This window comes from Papaver somniferum, chromosome 7 (genome assembly GCF_003573695.1).
Source record: "Papaver somniferum cultivar HN1 chromosome 7, ASM357369v1, whole genome shotgun sequence".
Taxonomy (NCBI): domain Eukaryota; kingdom Viridiplantae; phylum Streptophyta; class Magnoliopsida; order Ranunculales; family Papaveraceae; genus Papaver; species Papaver somniferum.
The window spans coordinates 42,364,502-42,385,907 of NC_039364.1; the positions used below are offsets into that span (position 1 = coordinate 42,364,502).

General features: G+C 36.6%; 3 protein-coding genes across 6 annotated transcripts; 1 reads left to right on the forward strand and 2 right to left on the reverse strand.

The window, feature by feature from the left end:
• Positions 1 to 1,706: 1,706 nt before the first annotated feature.
• On the reverse strand, positions 1,707 to 9,654 carry LOC113297105. Its single transcript, XM_026545505.1, has 13 exons — positions 9,440 to 9,654; positions 9,126 to 9,327; positions 8,477 to 8,551; positions 7,843 to 7,944; positions 7,615 to 7,646; positions 7,261 to 7,374; positions 4,065 to 4,179; positions 3,695 to 3,885; positions 3,473 to 3,592; positions 3,217 to 3,297; positions 2,835 to 3,076; positions 2,584 to 2,623; positions 1,707 to 2,400 (listed from the first exon to the last, which is right to left on the reverse strand). The coding sequence occupies exons 1-13, from the start codon at positions 9,479 to 9,481 to the stop codon at positions 1,834 to 1,836; spliced, it is 1,923 nt and encodes a 640-aa protein (XP_026401290.1). The 5' UTR covers positions 9,482 to 9,654; the 3' UTR covers positions 1,707 to 1,833.
• Positions 9,655 to 9,752: 98 nt separating this feature from the next.
• On the forward strand, positions 9,753 to 15,606 carry LOC113297106 (putative threonine aspartase). 2 transcript variants are annotated; one of them, XM_026545506.1, is made up of 11 exons: positions 9,753 to 9,936; positions 10,040 to 10,090; positions 10,535 to 10,655; positions 10,781 to 10,862; positions 11,165 to 11,243; positions 11,582 to 11,720; positions 12,348 to 12,520; positions 12,833 to 12,996; positions 13,373 to 13,499; positions 13,579 to 13,683; positions 15,288 to 15,606. In XM_026545506.1, exons 1-11 carry the CDS (start codon positions 9,793 to 9,795, stop codon positions 15,402 to 15,404), a joined length of 1,302 nt encoding a protein of 433 aa, XP_026401291.1. In that variant the 5' UTR covers positions 9,753 to 9,792; the 3' UTR covers positions 15,405 to 15,606. The 2 variants fall into 2 exon arrangements, with proteins under 2 accessions (XP_026401291.1, XP_026401292.1); XM_026545507.1 differs by having other exon boundaries at positions 9,754 to 9,936; positions 12,351 to 12,520.
• Positions 15,607 to 15,728: 122 nt separating this feature from the next.
• LOC113297107 (tetraspanin-10-like) lies at positions 15,729 to 20,303 on the reverse strand. 3 transcript variants are annotated; one of them, XM_026545509.1, is made up of 11 exons: positions 20,113 to 20,303; positions 19,475 to 19,587; positions 19,287 to 19,341; positions 19,120 to 19,175; positions 17,493 to 17,540; positions 17,280 to 17,328; positions 17,115 to 17,198; positions 16,972 to 17,039; positions 16,561 to 16,686; positions 16,396 to 16,471; positions 15,729 to 16,107 (listed from the first exon to the last, which is right to left on the reverse strand). In XM_026545509.1, exons 1-11 carry the CDS (start codon positions 20,164 to 20,166, stop codon positions 16,093 to 16,095), a joined length of 744 nt encoding a protein of 247 aa, XP_026401294.1. In that variant the 5' UTR covers positions 20,167 to 20,303; the 3' UTR covers positions 15,729 to 16,092. The 3 variants fall into 3 exon arrangements, with proteins under 3 accessions (XP_026401294.1, XP_026401293.1, XP_026401295.1); XM_026545508.1 differs by having other exon boundaries at positions 15,752 to 16,092; XM_026545510.1 differs by lacking the exon at positions 20,113 to 20,303 and adding an exon at positions 19,953 to 20,081 and having other exon boundaries at positions 15,752 to 16,092.
• Between the last annotated feature and the right edge of the window lie 1,103 nt (positions 20,304 to 21,406).

The window sequence follows — 21,406 nt, forward strand, 5'->3', positions numbered from 1 at the left end:
AGGCGGTTTAGCAACTCAAACGGAAGGGGTGCATTGGTCAAGACCTATTTTTCGAGATGCCGTTTCAATGTTATACTCCTCTACAAGATATGTTTTTTGTATCATGAACATTATGTAGCTAGGTGTACAACTTCGCATAAAAGTTATTTCACCATTATTGAGGTTTGTACCAGATTTCAACATAATGCTAGCTTCAACAGAAAAAAATGGTCAACTGAGAAATATAAGGAGGAATTGGTGCCCATGGACGAAAATCAATTTCATATTCATTTTCCAACAAATGAACAAGACGCACTTTGAACCGTGGAAGCTTATTAAACCAGTGTAAAATCCTGGTGTTATCTTCTTCAGAGAAAGCATGATGTGAATTGACACCTTTCCATTGTAAGGCATTACAAGGAACAACTGCATTACTAATGAAATGCTCTCACAACTACGCTTGTATAGGAACATTGAATTAACATATGATTTGATTTTCATATAGCCATAAGAAATGTTGGCGTCAACAACTAAGGAGACAAGTTATAGTATAATGAATCCAGAAACATGCTGCGAATGAGAAGTTTCTCACCTTTAGCCATTTTGATGGCAAGAGGAGCTACAAACGGCTTCAACCGAGGGTCACTGTCTTCAAATACCTCTCTGGACAACCACAAGGATAAGAAAGCGGCAATAGTCAATGTACTGTCATCATCCCTATTAGGGTCCTTCTTCACCGACCACCAATATTTCATCCATTGAGCGTAACAATTGCCCGATTCTTCATTGATTTCACGCATCTTAGCTACTATGGTTGAAGACATCTTAATCTCTTCTACCGAAAACTTGTTAGGAAGATAACCTGTAACTGAAAAATACAACAGAACTGCCACGTCTTCTAAAGTGATGGTAAACTCTCCCCATATATATATGAATGTATGAGTGGGAATGCCCCATCGAGCGAGCAAAGCCACGATACCTTGTATCTCGTGGTAAAGTTCACCAGACGCTTTTACAGCCTCGATAATCTGTGCACTGTCCAACATGGCTCGAACGAGTCATAGACCAATTGGAATGCACAATTAAAGCATATATGAAGACGATGAAAGAGCAAAATTAGCTTAATTTAGCCCTAAAACCTTGATTAAATCACGTACTACAATCCTTTTTTCTGATGCTGCTGGACAGTCGTCCGCGAAAAAAATAAAAAAAAAACCTCTCGGCGTTGGAATCGATCCGGAATATCGCTGACGATGACCAACCGGTGACGGGCCGACGGTGGTGATAACTATTGCTGGAGGTCGTCGACGAGGAATGAGGAGGAGCAGGTGATGGTCGGTGCCGGTGGGAGATTATTTTTTTATTTTATTTTTAAGTTTGGATTCCAAATTTTAAGTCGCACTTGGTCCTTCCACCATCCAAATCAGCCGTGCTTCATCGACTTATGCTCTCCAGATGACAGATCTCTAACATCCTGTAAGGACTACCATTCCAGCTATTGCTCCTTAGACGATTAGAGCGCGAATAGGATTCCTGGTAAAAATTTCTAACTACCAAGTTCAATTACTTAATAGGGATTCCTGGTAAAAATTTCTAACTACCAAGTTCAATTACTTATCTCGCTTATATTTAGTAAAATTACCATCTAGTGCTTACTGTAGAATATGACTGTCCCACACTAAGCAGAGAACTTAATGTTGATGGTGAATTCTTGACATGGAACAAAATTTTAAAATCATAGATTTGTATATAGCTTTAGACGAATATATAATTTGGCAAGAATAACAAATCAATTTACAAACGTTTTGCATTTAGAAAACTACTATAGTGGGGGTATAAAACCAGAAACTTCTATCACGGAGGTAAGACAATTTGTTGGCACAAAATCAGATCTGACAAAGTCTTCCCATGCCGATCGATCCTCCTCGAACAGTTTACTCCGCCGTCCAAAATGTTTCTTACTACAACGTTGAGAGAATGAATTCCTTTCACTTCATAAATCTCAACATCTACATTGTCATCAACCCATTTGTTTCTCTTCTCAATTTCTTCCTTGCTGGGAAATGATGATGAATCCTTAAGACATGAAATCACAGCTTTTACCCAGTTGGGTGTTATAATTAGCTTCAGCTTCTCAATGTCTGGGAAGAAATGAGGAATGATAGAAAAGTTCATGTCATTGCCTTTATCGCCAACCCGACTATGAGCTATTTGATATAGAGGAATCTTTTGGCCTGATGGAGCAAGGCTGGGATTCATGGCTGAAGATTGCACTAATGAGGACGGACAATCTGACGAAATTCTCCATGTGGGTGCTGCATTTACATCATGAGTTTTCTCCGGATATTCAAAACGGCTACATGACTCTGCCATTTTGGTTTGCTTAGCTCCTGTACGCCAGAAAATAGATTCACGTCCAACCTGATTACCAACCAACTCTGAATGATTAAATTTATCGCATACAAATAAGTCAGTAGACTCAGTACCCATCTTGGGTAAAAAAACTGAACTCATGCTTATAAATTTATCCAAAGAAAATAGGCTGCGCTAATCTCTAATCTAAGTATGTCAAAATTAAGGAAATGAAGGAATAACAGAACTTACCAATTTCTTTTCAAGAACAATCTCTTTTTTGTTCCCTGTGCTGAAATCCATAAACATAAGTACATAACCGATAAGCATATCTCTTAATGCAAGTTACTAAATTTGGTTTATTGAGAAGTAAAACTAAGAGTTTGGTGCAGATTGGCAAGCAAGAATCTGTCACAATTTTGTGTGCGCCCTACAATCAAAATATCCGTCCGGATCATACCCTGCAGATAGGTTTTAAGTCAAGCTAAAGAAGGTCCATCTACCTGATCCCACCGCCACCAGCTGGTCCGTTGGTGTATAGTGCCGTAAACTCTTTCACAAAATGGATTGCCTGCTCCTTCCTGTCAAACAATCCATCCATTCGTAGTCTTATATCTTCATTATCCCTCCTTCCTCTCAAAGTTAAGTCATCCTTATCGGTTGCTTTAAGACTGTCGAAACCAATAATATAAGAAACAATATTGTTGCTAACACCAGGAAATACTTCTTCCATCCACGACCTAACCTGATAGTATAAAAAGAGAATGACAAGTAACTTTATGAATAGAATGATAAACCTATTAGGAAATTAGTAAATAACTATATATCTTTCTTAACAGCTCATTAGAAATATGGAACCTCCTGATTAGTGAAGACCGCACTTACCAATAACTCAGCTACTTTTGCTCGCTCAATGCATCCATACCCTCCGTAAGATATTTCTCCCCAACCTTTCCACCCAACGTCCTAATATGATAAAATAGCTCCAGTAAATATGATAAAACTATGATAATAGTGTGAAGGTGCAAGCGAGAACCTTGATTAAGTTCTTCAGAGGAAATGTATTATAGTCCTTCTAAAAGTTTTAAACATATGATGGGAGATTTGATTAGAAGATGGATGCAATAGATTGTCTGCTTACCTTGGGCATCAACTGGAGAAGTTTGCTTGGGGTAGTGAATGTGTCTGATGGTTTAGCACCGGTGCAGAGCACTCTATCAATCGATAATGAGCTGAAGGAAACATTTTGGACATCTATAACCTGCATTTTAGGAGGCAGTTGGTCACAAGTATTATCATGAACTTCTGTTCATTGTTTCATTTCCAAAGAACTGCAGAATCGATCAAAATGAAGAAGGGATACCACATCAGGAGTTATATAAGCACTTGGATCCGCAATTTCATAAAGAAGTTGTTCAGCACAAGTACTAAAATTTATAACCCCTCCACTGCCTTCTGCCTTTCCTACCCACACATTCCCATCAAAACTAACTTCAGCAAAGGGGAGTGACAAATCTAAAAGTTGTTCAAATGTCATTTGCCGGTATTTATCCCCTGTAAAAAAGAAACCCGTTTCTGTTTTCCTTAAATACGAATTACGGAAAGTTAAATGTTTTATGATCATAGAATTAAATAGTGAAAGGTCATTAAATGTACATCAGGATTTACAAGAATGTACTAACATGTAAGTGGGAGTAATTTTGAATATAATTTGCTACGAGTAGAAGGTGAACCTGGATGCATGAAGTAACCTCCTGTGAGTTGACAACCACACTCCAATAGATGGCCAGCCAAAGACCCTTGCGACAATTGCTTCAAATCGTTCCAATTCCAACCTAACTCATAAACCTAACAAATACATGGATCACATTGTTTCAGAGTTTTTTTACATAATCAACGATGAACAGAACTCCAGAGAAAATTAAAATTTATAGATCGCAATGTTGGAATTTCAGCTCCTTAATCTTTATGCTTTACCACTGAACATCTTATAAGCTCACTACATGCTGAAATTAGACTTGAACCTAGCATTAGTATACTCAACAACTCACTGAAAACAGCACCATATGTAGCAAGAATATTACACGCAGTTCATATCAAAACTGGTTATTGTACAAGGAAATAGAACACACAAGACACTTAAACTTTCATGACTTATTATCAACTTCTATTTCCTCACATTACTTCATGATGGAATGAAAACAAATTTGCTTTCATGGAAAACTTGTGAGGCTAGAAGAGAGTCCTAGTCATGCTTGCCACATGTCACTCCAACCTTTCCATCATGAGTTGGAGGACACCTCATGGCTACAAAGGACAGCTCATATGACATGTCAAACTAAAGGACATGTCATGCTTAGACTCAACCTTATCTAGCATTAACCTTAAGCTAGTCCTTAATGCATGATTAAAACCATAAACATGCCTTCATGCGGATTAAGACTAATCCGACTTAACATAGTATAAACAAGATTAGTTTAGCAAAATGGAGATTTGTTGCGCAAAACACATAAAGTCTAACATCTCCCACTTGTTTAAGCAACAAAACTTTTGTAAATTTTTTTTATCAAAAACTTTTTATACTAGCCGCACACTCGAGTCAAATAGTACGCTAGCATTCGGCCATAGAGACTCACCCCTTGTATTTAAAAGGTGCAAGCCATTTCTACAATCAGAAAACTAGACGGCCTATTATTCCCAGTAAAACATTTTATTTTTCAAAATAGAAAAACATTTTATTGGCTTAGCTTTACACCAAAACCAAACTGAACTTGAAAACTTCATTGTTGGGCTTAGCCTTATGCCAACTGAATTGCACTTGTAACTTTATTGGCTTAGCTTAAAGCCATACAAGCAGCACTACATATGCTCTTACGCAACCCGCTTTTTCTCCTTAATGATATCCCCATTGTCTTGCTCGAATTAAGCACTATGCTCGTATTCTAGTAAGACCAAGAACTCTAGGACATCGATGATATCGAATGAGAACCATATTTCATACCAAAAATTACTTTATGAGCATATACACCTTACGAAAGTAAGGAAACGGATATAATGATAAAGCCATAACATCATATTCCCATTTACTCCACACTATGCTTCATCTCAAACTAGAGACTACTTTATAAGCATACAAAACTCACAAGAATGTAAGAATGATGACAAAGAAGCTATAACCAAAGCTACAAACATCACTCCCACTGAATTTCAGATTCAAACACATGGAACAAACTTGATGAAAATCACAATCACAATTCCTTTGAAATTCAGATTCACACAACACACATATGCTTATTATCACTTTATTTAGCTATGCAAACAAACCATATAGATAGCACACCAATAAGCAAGAAAAATAACATCTTAAACTCAAAACAAGACTCCGTATCATCGCAAATCACCTTTGGGCAGAAATACGACATACAATGAGTCCTAATAAGTTTAAGACTAATTCTCATATGAAAAGCTTCAACTCGTATGAGGCTTGATTCACATCAGATTTCATAAACACGAAACACCTTTGGGCAAGATTCGTGTTTATAATTTCTGAATGAATCAAACAAACCACCACAATCACATGATTCTCATTAAAACACTTCCACATACTCTCAAAGCATCACTTTGGCAACACTTAGTCGAGTAATGAAAGCTACAGATGGTACAAGTTACAATTTCTCAAAACAGAAAAATTCAGACCTTGTACTTAAACAGAAAACACTATTTTGAGAAGTCCAAATCCATCGCAGATGTGAACAAACCTTGATTGTGACACACAAACCTTCTACAACTGCTCCAATACTTATTGTCCTGAATTTTCATCCCCACACCATCAAGCATGAAGTACCAAACCACCGGATACAAGAAGAACTGCAACTTTAGAGGGAAAACAGTCCAAAACTTCAACCATACAATCACTCTAGCTGCTGAATATGTAATAACTAGGTGAAATAGAAGTTGAATGTTGGAATTTCAGCTCCTTAATCTTTATGCTTTACCACTGAATATCTTATAAGCTCACTACATGCTGAAATTAGACTTGAACCTAGCATTAGCATACTCAACAACTCACTGAAAACAGCACCATACGTAGCAAGAATACTACACACAGTTCATATCAAAACTGGTTATTGTACAAGGAAATAGAACACACGAGACACTTAAACTTTCATGACTTATTATCAACTTCTATTTCCTCACATTACTTCATGATGGAATGAAAACAGATTTGCTTTTAAGGAAAACTTGTGAGGCTAGAAGAGAGTCGTAGTCATGCTTGCCACATGTCACTCCAACCTTTCCATCATGAGTTGGAGGACACCTCATGGCTACAAAGGACAGCTCATATGACATGTCAAGCTAAAGGACATGTCATGCTTAGACTCAACCTTATCTAGCATTAACCTTAAGTTAGTCCTTAATGCATGATTAAAACCATAAACATGCCTTAATGCGGATTAAGACTAATCCGACTTAACATAGTATAAACAAGATTAGTTTAGCAAAATGGAGATTTGTTGCGCAAAACACATAAAGTCTAACACGCAATACATAAAAATGATCACTTGATGCTCTGTATCAAGTGCATGGCCAAATGTTTTTCCCTGCCATTAGAACTGTGTTTGTACATGCATGGCCACATGTTTCAGGTTGCACAGTTATTCACATCGCCACTATCAATTTCAAATTACACCATTATTTCGTCTCTTCCGTGTAAATGATACCAATCTTTATATGCCAGACTTCTACAGACTATTGAAAAAATTTCAAATTTTAACAGTAAGACATCTTTGTTTTTATGGAGCTGAATATTAAGATACCTATTCAGAGATATGTGCATACTAACTGTTTTAATCAATATACACTAGCATAAACAATCTTTGTTGAAAAGGAACTAAAAGATCATTAGAGATCTACCAAAGCTTTACATACCATTGGAGCTAAAAACAAAGCTGCATCAGCAACGCGTGAAGTAATTATAACATGGGGTTTGTACTTCTCCAGACAATGAACAATCGGAGCTGCTCCCAAGTATGTACTAACACCCTTCAAAAGATTAAACCAGCAATAAACATAAGGTTTAACATCTTCTGTTAAAATGCCTAATCACTTGAATAAATATAACTGTTAATTCACATCCTATACACAACAAAAACTTAAGGAAACCCTTCACATCCTTATTCCTTTCATACAGGTAACTTCGCAAATGAAAAACATTATACTTTTTCAGTTTCCCGTCTATGTCACAATCGCGGAAGGGGTGTATTTTGAGTATAAGGTTCTTACACCTTCTATGCTATGAAATGAAGACTCCAATCCTGAAAGACAAGCAAGAATAAACTAATTATTCCATAAGATAAAAGTAAACATCGCTGAGCCATAAACAGATGATTTTGCAATTTATTACTACTTGGTGTTAATAGTGCTTCAACATTTCAGATCCACTATTCGAATAAATGTCTTCCTTCTGAAAAGTAAGCGTAAAAATAATCTTCCACAAGTACATAATAATACCTGAATTTGGGGGTGCAATCTCATAAGCAACAGCAACCACTATACTAAGGCTCAGGTGGTTAGCAATGTCCAAGACTTCCTTCTGTGCACCAAGTGGATCCACTTTAATACGTAAAACATGTCGAAGACAACAAAAGACCCAAGTTACAGAAGTTTAATTTTGAAACACAGGCACTCTAGATTTCCCAGTAGGCGATTAAAATTCTTGAAAAAACAGATAAGTAAGCATCAACAATATACACAGCAGGAAAAGTTTATCCTTTTTCACATTTGGGATTCTAAATCCATATCATCACTCATCTCTACAAAAACAAAGAAAGAGGGGTCTAGTCGACTGGTGAAACAGATGCACGAAGACCAATCCCATCCCATCAGAACGAGCAATCTAGATTTCTCTTTTGTTTTATTTTTGAAAATAGAGGTCTCTTTTAGGACACTGTCCTAAAACTCTTAAAACTCAATTTAGTATGTGAAGCCAATCATTAACTATCAGTTGACACACATGTCCGCTAAGCTAGTGCATAATGAGGCGTATAAGTTAGTGATGTGTGCCCACTAATATGGAGCGCCAAAAAAATAACAGCTGGATAAATTATAATACGGAGTATTTCTCCAAGCAATTCATATTCTTTACCTGCACCCATGTTGGTAATTAAACAAGTTCCTTTCTCCACAGCCAAAGGCAGTAGTAAACTCATCCAAACGCTAACTGTTCAATCATTATAGAAAAAGACGGACATGTTATTCCAATACAATACAGTGCAGTAATTGACAGATAGCAAATAAGCGCTATTACATGAAAACATTCCCGGGGCGCAAAGAAACACATTTAACAAAACTACGCAAATTCCCACTTTCAAGCACAATTTAGATTTACTGGGACCCCATTTCCAAGAAACTAAATGTACTATGAAACTCAAAAGCTATCAACCCAATTCTTTAGGTAGTTTTTGTTTTCTGCCAAGTCATCTGAATCTAGCTCATATGAGATGACTGGCTCAGCTGAATCTAACATCCTACAAGTGCATGTCGTATTGTTACATGAATGTCCAACAAGTCAGATGAATATTTGACTCGACGATCCTTCAGTCAGGCATTATTGTTTGACCCAAACATTCAAACACAGTAGATGAAGTTAATGAACAACCAACAGTAGTCTCATATCTGAGTAGGAATCATAAAGTATAGGTAAAACAATCACCTAGTAGGATAGTACTAGTATACTAAAAATTAACAATTTGTAAGAACACAAAAAAAAAAAAGTATAGGTAAGAGAAATGTACTATTAGGATCATAACCAGGGCCACCAGACAGCATAAGTTGGTAACGATCAGCTAGTGTTCGTTCTGCTAAACATTCAAGTACCAAGTAATCCAACCTTGGCACTCTTTGAAGTAATTTCAAAGCTGCCATTGATCTATCTCCTGCAAACCCAGCTCCACATCCAACCAAAACCCTTTCTTTTCTGCTTTCAGGATTTTCTCTCTGCAGATAATAATTCCAAAATCAATTCTTTTTTACAAAATGAATTTGATTAAATTTTTCTTACCGATCCAAAATAAATAAAGAGAACAAAAGATAAATGAATATCACTCACCAACTTAATTTGGCAGTTGTATGTTTCGTTATCATGATCCATATTTTTGAGAATGGCAAGAGTATAACAAAAATGATCAAGTGTTTTTGGTTCTTCAAGTATTAAAATTGAGCGAACGAAAAAGAAGTTAGAATAATTGGTACGCGAGAATATAAAATTTTGCAAGGATGGATAGACGATGATGATTAAGGAAGTGAAGGAGCAGTTATCGTCCTTTATCTTTAAACCAAAAAAAAAGAATTGCTTTTTCTATTTCAGCCCAACACCGTAAGCTGATGCAAACGCCCAATATATATGAAGCGAGTGGTAACTGCCCTAATTCGTTTTCCCATCAGAAAGGGAGACAAGAAAAAATGGCGGGAGAGGGAGTTATGGAAAACCCTAGATTTTTCATCGCACTTCATGTAGGTGCAGGATACCATGCTCCTTCAAATGAGAAATCACTCAAATCAGTCATGAGAAGAGCTTGTCTTGCTGCTGCTTCTGTCCTTTGTAAGGTAAATAAGTTCTTCTTTTTTGCCCCCCAAAAGTTTATCAGAATCTCCATTTCTAAATCTCGATCGAAGTTACAATGAAGTCAGTTTATTTCTCTATTATCAGGGCCCTGGTGTATGTATGGATGCTGTTTCGGCTGCAATTCAAGTATTAGAGGTACTTTCGCGGATTGAAATGGAAGTTATTTTGTGTGTGTTTTATCCTTATTAGGGTTTTGAAATCTGAAAAGTTAAAACTTATTTTTAATTCTTGTATTGTTACATAAGTATTTCTTATGAAGATGATATCTTTAGTGTGTACAAAAACAAAATTGTAAGAGGAGGAATATGAGTACGGACTGAGTTAATAATTCAGTTTTTTAGTTTTGGTTTCATCAGTGACTTGATGTTATAGTGCGATGATCTGTCAAGAACGAGATTAATTCCCAATACACCTCAAAAACCTTAAAATCTAATTACTGACCTAGTTGTTATGTAGGTTGTCAATGCAGTAAAGTAGAACAGTCCATGAGCGCACTCAAAGTCTAAATTTCCTTCTATAAAAGTAGAGACGAGTCACTATTGAAAAATTTCTTACTTTCTTTTTCTTCAAACTGTCTAGGATGACCCAAGCACAAATGCTGGCCGAGGTTCTAACTTGACAGAAGACGGTCACGTCGAATGTGATGCGAGTATTATGGATGGTGCATCTGGAGCATTTGGGGCTGTTGGAGCAGTTCCAGGTATTTTTCCTTCTGGAATGTTTAAATTTCCATCCATCCATCCCAACCTAATTGGGAGGCTAAAAAATTCTCTGTGTTTTAACTATGAGGTAGGAGCAGCTAATCCTTCTTTCATTGTAGATCAGGTGTGCGTAATGCCATACAGATTGCTATTTGCTTGGCCAAGGAGCAGGCAGGACCATCTTTGCTAGGACGAATACCTCCAATGTAATTAATTAAACGATCACTCATCTCAAGATTATATACAATAAAGTAGCCCTTCTGTATCATGTCTAGTCATTTCGACCACAATGTAGGTTGATTCAGTTCCTACTTCCTTCGGTTGACTGCTTCATACTGACAACTATGACTAGATTTTATCTAAATGCACAATACTAGGGGTCATGCATTAATATGGGAGGTTTCAGAACTTCTTCCTGGTGCTCCTGGTTGAGGGTATTATACTTACTGTTCTGATGATTGATGACGTATTATGATGGATCTGATTCCTGGTTCATGTATTTCTGTAGCTTTTTAGTTGGTGAGGCTGCACGTGAATGGGGAAAGTCTAAGGGCATTGTTTTTGGAACAGTAAAGGAGGATAATGAGGTAATATTTTCTTTGATGGCAAAGTTGCTATTACAATTATTAATGTTGATATGTTGTTTCGCTTGGAAGAGTAGGGATAATCTGAATTAGTGGAAAAGAGATTCAGAGAACAGAGTCAATGTAATAAAGAAAGTGCGGAGCATGAAATGTTTCGCACAATGAACAATTATCATTTCCTTGACAAGATAGTAGATACTCCCACCAAAACAGTCTATACTAGTGGGTTGTTATGATGATAATGTTGTATTGTTATTCGTTAAAGTGTCTTGAACTGACCTATTGTTTCATTAGTTATTTTATAGTTTTCACGTACTTTATTAATATTATTTGATATAAAGTGGCTGGTGACAGAGAAAGGGAAAGCACAGTGGCTGAAATACAAAACAATGCTTGATGAGGCCAAAACAAGGAATGAGCTCTCACTTATGGAGCCACAATCATCCAGTGCTCAAGATACTGCACTGCAACCAATTTCAGGTATCCAATGTGAATATACTTCATTACTGATTTGCTGCATTACATTTTCCTGTCAATGTCACTTGAGAAAAAAATGGAAATGCGCGTTTGAAGAATTGTATATCAGTCTTGAGGAACAATGTTTTAACTCAAAAGGAAAGCATAAATAATTCTAGAAATAAATTAAAGGTTTCAAACTTACTTAGATATATAATCGGATCATCAATACGTTTAGCAAACATAACTATGAAGAAAAGAAACAAATAAACCTATTTCTAGAATAGGGACGCTCACAATCTCCCAGATCAATAATTCGGTTCATAATAATCTCGACCAACATTCTTTTACTAATTTATATCAAACTCAATACGACAATTTAATTACTTTTACTTCTTAGTAGCAGTGGAAGCAGTGTAAACAACAGGGAACATTATAATTCATGAATGAACTTAATTAATTAGTTCATATTAGTTCAGAAGGCCACTGGTTATTCACTTAACTTATTTCAGTTTTTACGTTGTTCAGTCATTGCCTCATGTTTCAGATGTATGTGTAATGTTTGGTTGCTTGCATGACCCTTGTGGTTATAGAATGAAGATGAAATTCTTTGTCTGACTAGCTTAATTCAATTACATTTTTATTTAAAAGCAGTAGGATCTCAACCATGTGATCCTTTCAAGCAGAACAGGAGGGAAGACCAACCTAGTTTTATGCTGGATGCTTCTGAAGATGGTTCAGTGTCTGATACTGTGGGGGTTATTTGTGTTGATGCTGAAGGACACATAGCATCGGGGGCTTCAAGTGGCGGTATTGCGTTGAAGGTATCTTTTATCTACAATGGCCCCAATACTGTGCTGAACTTTTTGTAATAAGCACATGCTGTTTGCTGGTTGTTTATTATCTGGACTTATTGGGTCTCTTTCAGCGTCAGTTCTATCTTAGTTTACATATGGGAATTTGATAGAAACATTCTGAATGTGATGATCATTTCTTGATTGTATAGTCAGGCTGTCAGCAAGAGTATATTCTGAAATATTTTGCTTTCAATTTGTTTTTTCAAAGTTTGTTATTCTATTTAAAGAATTGGCTCCACTGAATGTAAGATGGAATGAATGTTTAGTAACTTACTACAGGTTAATGGGCGTGTTGGTTTAGCAGCAATGTATGGTTCTGGCTGTTGGGCTAGCTCAAAAGGTTCCTCTGCGGCTCCTGACTTAGTAGGTTGCTGTGTTAGTGGCGGTGGTGAATACTTAATGAAAGGATTTGCAGCTCGCGAGTGTTGCTTTTCATCATCACTGTATGCGACTTTATACTCAAAAATGCTGTTCTGCATAAGTTAAAAACATAATAAAATGTGAATGATGTGTCTACCTCTAGGAAAAAATGATGGATATATATGATGAAAGTGACCAGGCATCTTGGAAGTGTGTCTCATTGGGTTGATACCTTGATCTTGGTGTAGTAACCTGATCTACATCCCCAAGTTGATTGTCGAGGTTTAATTGACCAGGCCCATAATCTCAACTTGGGCCAAAACATGAAAACTCCTATTAAGACTAAGTCCACATTGAGATTAATACCCATTAGAGAGTAGGACAGCATTTTCTTTTTACTCTTCTTTCATTTCCTTAAATGTTTTTCGGACACTAATGAAACAGAAATTGTTTCTGTAGATCAGAAGAAGGACCAGCATCTGCTTGCATTAAAGTTTTGAGTTCTATTATACATGAAAGCAGTAACCAAGGTGCTGACAGAAGTGCTGGAATTTTACTTGTTCATGCTGACGCACCCAAGACCTTGGTATGCTCCCTTCTTGTGCATTTCCATCAAATTTATTTTAATGTGTTGGATGAGATTCTTATGTGCATGTACATTTCAGGATTCAGAAAACTGTCAACAGCTGAGAACCATAGAGATTGCAGCAACCTACTCATCATTGTCCTTTGGAATAGGTTATTTTGGGAGCTCTATGAACCAACCGAAGGTATGGACTCTTTGTTACATGTCAGTTGTGAAATTCTTTCATTAGGTCTATAATTGCTTGCCAGCTTCAGTAATTTGAGTTTCTACCTTGAAGTCCTTAACTAGCAAACCAGGCTATTATATGTTGGTGCGTGGCTTTCATTTATTTTTACTGGCTGATCAAAAACCATTTATAGGGGTCTAGGATGAATGTGATTGACAAAGTATGTAGTTCTCTCCACTTTTGAACAAAGGCAAGCTGTGGCCCTATGCCATGGAACAATCCCTCGGAATACATCAGTAATTCTGGACATCTCTGGAAGACCAAGTTCAATGGTAGTTCCAGGGAAATGGGGAGTTTCAGAAAGTAATCTTCTCGTGTTACTTTCCTAAAATGCTTATATGTATATATTAATGTTAAGTAAGGGGTTTCTGAATCCATTTTTGTGCATCCTATTTGGCCGGGGTGCACATACATTTCTCCTTCCTCATTGGTTACTCTTTTCTTGATAGTTACCTACTTTTATTTCTTAAAATTCAAATAGTGCACACATAAATCATGACCTAAATCTCCATTTACAGCTGAAACTAAAGAAATAAAAGTAGATCAATGTCCAGAAAACTAATATTCAAGATATTTTACTCGATGAAATCGAAAGACCAAGTTCATTTCATTGTTACTCTTGGGTTCTAGTACCCATCAATGAGAGTTCTTTGTGATGTATGCCATACAGTTTTTCAAATGTATGGCAGGACAAGAAGTGCATCTGATTAATCATAAACTCCATGTACTGGCATGCTGTTGTCAGGGCTTTGGAAAGCTGGGGATCCACTAACTATTCCCTTAAAATGAGTACTAAAACAAACATAATTTTGCAAGGTCATATATAAAGTGGTCTTGTTATCTTGTATACCTGTGTATAAGTTAGTGTGCATAAAATCTAACTTGTATACAGGTATATAAGATAACAGGACCCTTTATCTACTGACATTGTAAAACTATGTATTTGGGTATACAAGATACAATTAATTACTTCACTTGTATACGGTGTACCTGTATATATACAAGTTAATAAAAGTTGACAACAAAAGGTTAGGAAAATAGAATTTACCTGAAAATGGACTTTCTGTTTTCTTCCAGTATCTCTTCGCAGATATGATTCTTCTGGCCCTATTTCCGACCTGACTAGAGGTGGGACAATAGGGCTGGGACAAATGGGGGAAAGGAGGTGGTACCTTTCCCCACCGTGGATTAACAGGGGGGGTGTACTTTTTGTGGCACTTCGGATAAGCGCCACATCACCTTCCTCTTACTTTTTTATCGGTCCCGCATTCGTCCCACATTCTTTGCCTTCACTTTTGTCCCACGTTCAGTGTTTTCGCCCTATTTCAGGGACCTCTGAAGCAAAGCATGAAAACTCCATAGACAGGCTCTTTTCCCACCATTGTATTTGCTTTTTCAGGGGTTAGTGTTTCCCAACTATGCCTGCCTTGTCATTGAGAAATATAGAGTCAAGTGAATAGTCATATGTACGACTCTGTAGAGAATTCCATCTCAAGCTCTGGTAGTATATGGAGAGTTCATAAACTTCTTTACTTGACCTTTTTTGCTTAAATTTTGTGCAGGTTTCAGTTCTTAGAAATACCAGACAGCAAAGCTTATCTGGTATTGACCATTTTGCAGCAAAGATAGATCTTACGGCAAGCAAAAACCTCCACAAGAAGAAATCCAGACTGGTTTAATTTGGAATGTGTGAACTGCAAGAAATTTTATGTAGAAATAGAATCTGGAAATAGTAATTGTGCCAGAAATTTGAAATGCAAGAGTCTTCAATGTAATGGCGATTACCTATGGATTGCTCTAATGTTTAGTACGTAGCTGAAAAACTTTAAGCTGTATGGCTTTGTGTGAGGCCCCTAATTCATATCCTTTTCTTTTTCTTCAGTCTCCAACTTTTTTACTAGAAAACATTAAACATGAATGGAATCACCTGCATAGTTAAAGACGCTAACAAAATTTTAAAACAGTGATCTGTTCAATCAGTGGTTCATACCTAAAGTGTGCAAAGATATTGTCCTTAGATAAGCTATAGCAAGAAAGAATGGTTTTTATACATTTTGAACACTGTTATAGTAAAAAATTACTCCAGTGTCAGTAGATAACATTTATGTTTATAGTTCACTGCAGAAGTTACAATAATCAAGTTCCTAATAAGTTGTTTAACTACAGTTTCTTCTATTACAAAAAATTTCAGAACCAAAGCTCCAGTGATTTCTTCGGGAATTTCATTTTCCAGTTTTGTTGTCACTTGGTGCACCAAATATCACCAAGCCCCAATGTTTTGCCCTAAGTAAGGACTTCTTAAACTTTGGATGAACTCCTCTCAGCAGCATTTCTTCTCGCGCAGCATCCCACAAGGTAAATTATTGACTAACACCGAACAAACTAGCAGCATCAGTACAGAAACCACAAAACAATAGAGATGACATCAAATACAAGAAAAAACTTGAAATGCAGATCTCTTCTGATCATGATCCAGAAACAAACTCTTGTTTTCAATCATCCGATCCTTGTGTGAATCCACTTAAGCTTTCATTTCCGCCTAATGTCAATGGTTAACCCACTGGATTCGGATGACTGAAATCAAGAGTAGTAACTTCTCGTCACCAGGTTATGCACCTGAGGATTCCATTGGTTCTTATACAAGCCTAGAAAAGGTGAAGAGCTTCTTACCAAAACTACAAACAGGATCACATTAAAAATTGCAACTACTCTCCATTCAGATTTCATATATTGAGCAACTCCAGCTCTGAAACAACCAGTTAAAGGAATAGATATTATATATGTTAGGTAGATCAAATAACAACAAAGAGAAAATGAAAATGGTCTCATATTTACTTGCAAGAATCACAGTTGTAGCACTTGACTGCTCGGGTATTTTTGTAAAGTTTGCAGTCAATGGCAGTGCTGATCGGACGGAAACTGAGGTCATAGAACGAAGCATTTTTTGCAGGATACCCACACCTTGAGAAATATCAACAGATGTCAGAAGATTGTAAGCCCTTCAATAGTATATCTCGGGAAAAGTTTAAAAATGACTTGGAATTTTAAATAAATGAAACACAAAAGGATAGAGGAAATATTTGGCGCTCTTTGGAGATAACTTTATAATAACTACCAAGATAACCTCAAGCGTATTAGTTCTCAGTCTCCATTATCACGGACCAATATATTTATGATAAAACCACATAATTGAAAGATGCTGCTGCATGGACTATATATTTGATAAATCAAGGAAAAGTCACCTACTCGGCTGGCGGACGACAACAACCAGCTTCTATGGGGGTCAATTTTGCCATTTTTAACTGTTTAAGATTCTGCATTCAGAAATCAAACGTCAAGGCGACACCAAAAAGAAAATTAGACATAAACATGGGACAATATAAACTGACCTTATACTTCTTAGGCAGGTCATTGCAATCTTTAGAGTGCACGAGACAACTTTTCAAGTGTTTCCAATTCTGAGTGTTATTTAACTAAAAATATATCAAATAAAAAGTTAGTTAAGCCTAGAAAATATAACTAGTTTCAATATGAAACTAAAACCAGTTCCTTACATGTTTTATGAACCAACTACTGTAATCTTGAAGCTGATACTCCTTGTACCTAATATAGAAGAATAGGGGTTGAAATTAATATTCTGAAAAAAACCCATTAATTTTCTTTTTCGAGAGGATCAGCTGAAAGTATACCCAATCCTGCTATTAACAAACCGTGGAAAGAAAAACAAAATACCATAGTTGGTTCAGATGGATAGCATGCAGTCTCACCTTAATCCAGCCACAGTATGTCCAGATCCGTTGTTTGTTACAATAAACCTACAACCACAAGAAACAAAATTTAATAGCAACATAGATTAGGATGACTTGCTACTGGACTTCAATTATACCTAAGGTTATTGACAAGTCAAATAGTAAGCAGAGCCAAAAGGAGGAAATGAGACTTCCTAACATGATACACTGAAGTGCAAAGTCGAGTGGAGTAGTGAAAGCGTCTTAGCGGGATACTGCTGCCTCTTGGAGTATCCAACTACTTTTGGATAAGTGCTGTTAGATATATGGACATCCAACTCAACTACATAGGAAGGGCTACATAAGATCATTGTCTTCATAGTCTACTGGGTTTCCACTGTGAATATTTTCAACATGCTCCCTCAGATATGATATTATCTTAAACCTAACATATGAAACACTTTTTAATTGGATTGTGTGAAACATGTTGCTGTTGAGCTCATCACATGTGGGACTCACTTGGATACCATGTCAAGGTTATGGACATCCAACTCAAAACCAATTGGCAATGAGTAGTGTGTCCTAGAAATCATCTATACAGTTTACTAGGCCTTCAGTCCATGTGTGAGAACCTACTTTCAACAAGTATCCTTTCTGTTTGCAAGTATTGAATATATGCCACATTGGAGATGCAAATCCCTAATGTGGCTACATAGGATAATTGTACTCTGTGACCTCCATGAAGCGAGGTGAGAGTTTGTTGAGAGTATAATAGTCTCACATAGAAACTGACAGCCTGATGAAACTTGAACACAATGATCTTGGACTACTCCACCCATTGCCAATGGTTTTGAGTTGGATGCCCACTAACTTACTTTAGCATCAAAGCGGAACCTGCATGTAAATGGTCCAACGGTCACTTGTTGTCCATGTTACCAATGAAAAAAACCATGTGCTAAGTTCAAAATAATGCATGTGAAAGGTGTCTTCTTGTTGAGAATAAAATCTGGAGCATTATAATAAACTTAGAAAGCTAAAGGCCTAATGAACTTTGAACATAAAGATCTGGAGCTACTACACTCAACGCCATTTTGAATCAGACGCCCACAAAGATAATACGCCTGCTGAGAATATAATAGTTCAACCGGTTATAAGTAATATTAGCCCAAAATCAGTACACTCGAGGTTTATTAGAGCATCTCTTACGGGGTGGAGTAGTTTTGACCCTCCACTCCACCCCTTTCACACCATTGAGTACGTTTGGTGGAGATTTCTGGGAACTCCACCAGATATCGTTGCAACAAACAGTTTATTGAAATCAACCTTTGTACTTTTATGTTGTCTGCCTCACAATATTTGGTGGAGTTTCCAAAGTGGACAAACTCCACCAAAGGCACTCAGCTCTTCAAAAGGGGGTGGAGTGGAGTGCCAAAAGCACTCCATCCCATACAAGTTGCTCTTAAGCCTTCAGTTCCCATCTTATGTTTACAAACGTCATTTCCTACATCTTTCACTCACAGTCGACATAAATGGATAGCCCAAACAAACATGCATTAGAAGAGAAAAGTTTTCACACTGAGACTTTAGAGCTGACTAATAACAAGTTCACTGAATGTTTGAGTAGATCAAATGAACAAGTTTCATCTTTGTCATAGGAAATACTTACGCCAGCACTGTGAAGACAAGAAGTCCCACCAATATTAACCCCAAAACTGCAAGATACTGCAAATGTGGAGTCAAGGACATGATGGACAATATCTACTTCGTCTAATCTGATTTACAAAAGAAAAAAATAACAACAGAAAGCAAAAAGAAATAAATTGGAAAGGATACTATCCATAGTAATATGGAGATGTCTTTATATGCACCCAAATACCCAATTAAGGATCTGACAAGAAAAGAAAACCGACATTAACAGTTTTTTGTTTCAAATACGGAAAAATAGTAAAGAATATTTGGAAACCATATAACGTAGAAAGTTGAAAATGGTAATGGGGAGTAAAAGAGGTGGGAAAACTTACATGAGAAGAATGAAACCACCAAGGCCTAGAACAGGAAGAGTAAGAGACCTTCGACAACCGTCATGGTGAGTGCTCATCCACACCCCAAAACAAACAATAGCTACTGCTAACAGCTGCAGTTATCAATTTAAGAAAATTATAAATCTGCTTAAGAAATTTAAATTCTTGTTATAAACTTAGTTTGGGTTTGTTCCGTCAAAAAAATACGCAAACAATTAACATGACAAAATTAGGCATTCAGGTTTCACTCAATTTTGAAAATTTGTACATGGAACCACAAATTGAAAACAAAAATGAGGCACATTTTTCGCAACGATTTTCATAAATGTGTTTATTCCGAAAACTCCCTCAATTCATACAGATACTATATCAAAGAAAAGGAAATAATGCATTCCAAATTCTATAACATCACTATAACTAACAAGTAGAGCCAAAAGAGACGAAAATGGGTAAAAATAGAGTATCATGAGAGTCTAACCCTTGAACATCCATAGACATAAAAATGAAATCACTAAAGAAACACAGCCCTTGGTAACAAAACCTAAACTAGGGAGGAGAAGCAGTGGTTAAAGAAATGAAGCTAAAAAAAATCATAAGGAAGAAAAATAAAGTTTGAAAAAACAAGAAGTAGTGGTTACCATGGTGAGAAAGTTGATCCATCTAATCAAGAAAGTGCTTGTTCCCATCCCCATCTTCTCTTCTTTCTATTTTTCTTTCTTTCCCTGTAGGAATCTCAGTGGTTATTCATAGTCACTTGATGGACTGTAAGAGTATAGAGAGAGAGATAGAGGAGTTTAAAGCAGATAGGAAAGTAGTTTGAGTTTTAATGAAAATCATAAATCTAATAATTAAAACATGAATGCGAAATTGGGGGATAAAAAAAGTAATTGGGGGATATTGATTACTTCCCCCAACCCATGGTGTGTGTTAATGGGTGATTTTTTGGTATGAAAATACTAAAATACCCTTTGATTAATTAAAAAACATTATGAACAGATCATTATACCCTTTATCCTAAAACATAAAAATCAAATAACCAAAACATATCCCCCATTCTCTCAATTCACTACCGGCACTCTTAGGGTTAGGTTTTGAAAAAAAAAAATTCATCGTTCTTCACGATTCTTCGTCGATTCAAAAAGTTCTTCGTCGATTGACCTACCCGAATCATAAACAATGCCTCCACGAAAGAAAACAAATGCCCAATCGAACTCAAAATCGATTGCTCAACAAAAACGGGAACAAAGAATTGCTAAGATTGCTCAAGAGCAAGAAGAAGAAGATTCGTAGAATCAACCTCTCGCAACCATGGCTTATGTGAGAAGGTAAGTGATTTTAAACTACTTTATGAGTGTTTAAATCGATTTATACCAATGGGTTTAGGTTAGAATCGTGAACCCTAACTGAAACAGTTGAGTTTCAGTGAGTACAGGCACTGAAATATGTATGAATACATTGCCGGTTTTGTGTTCCGGCATTTAATCTTGGATGAATGCAATGCCGTTTCCAACCCCCAATTCACCTAAAACTGAATCTTTCTTACCGGCATAGAATTTGGGTCGAAGTCTATGCCGGTTTTTAGTACCGGCAGTCTTTAATAATAATTCGTGTATGCCGGTAGTGGACTTAAAACATACGGGAGAGTTTATGAATTTGTCACCAGTACCGGCATAGATTTTGGGTTGCATTATATGCCGGTTTTGGGTACCGACATTCTTTTGTAATAATTCGAGCATGCCGGTAGTGGACTTAAAACATACAGGAAAACTTAAGAATTTGTCACCTATACCGGCACAGATTTTAGGTTGATTTGTTTACCGGTACAAAGTTACGACATGGAATTGATTTATTTCGAGAGTGCCGGTAGTAGTCTTTTGATATCCAGGAGAATGACATATGACTACCGGCATTCTCGATAGTCAATGTTCACTG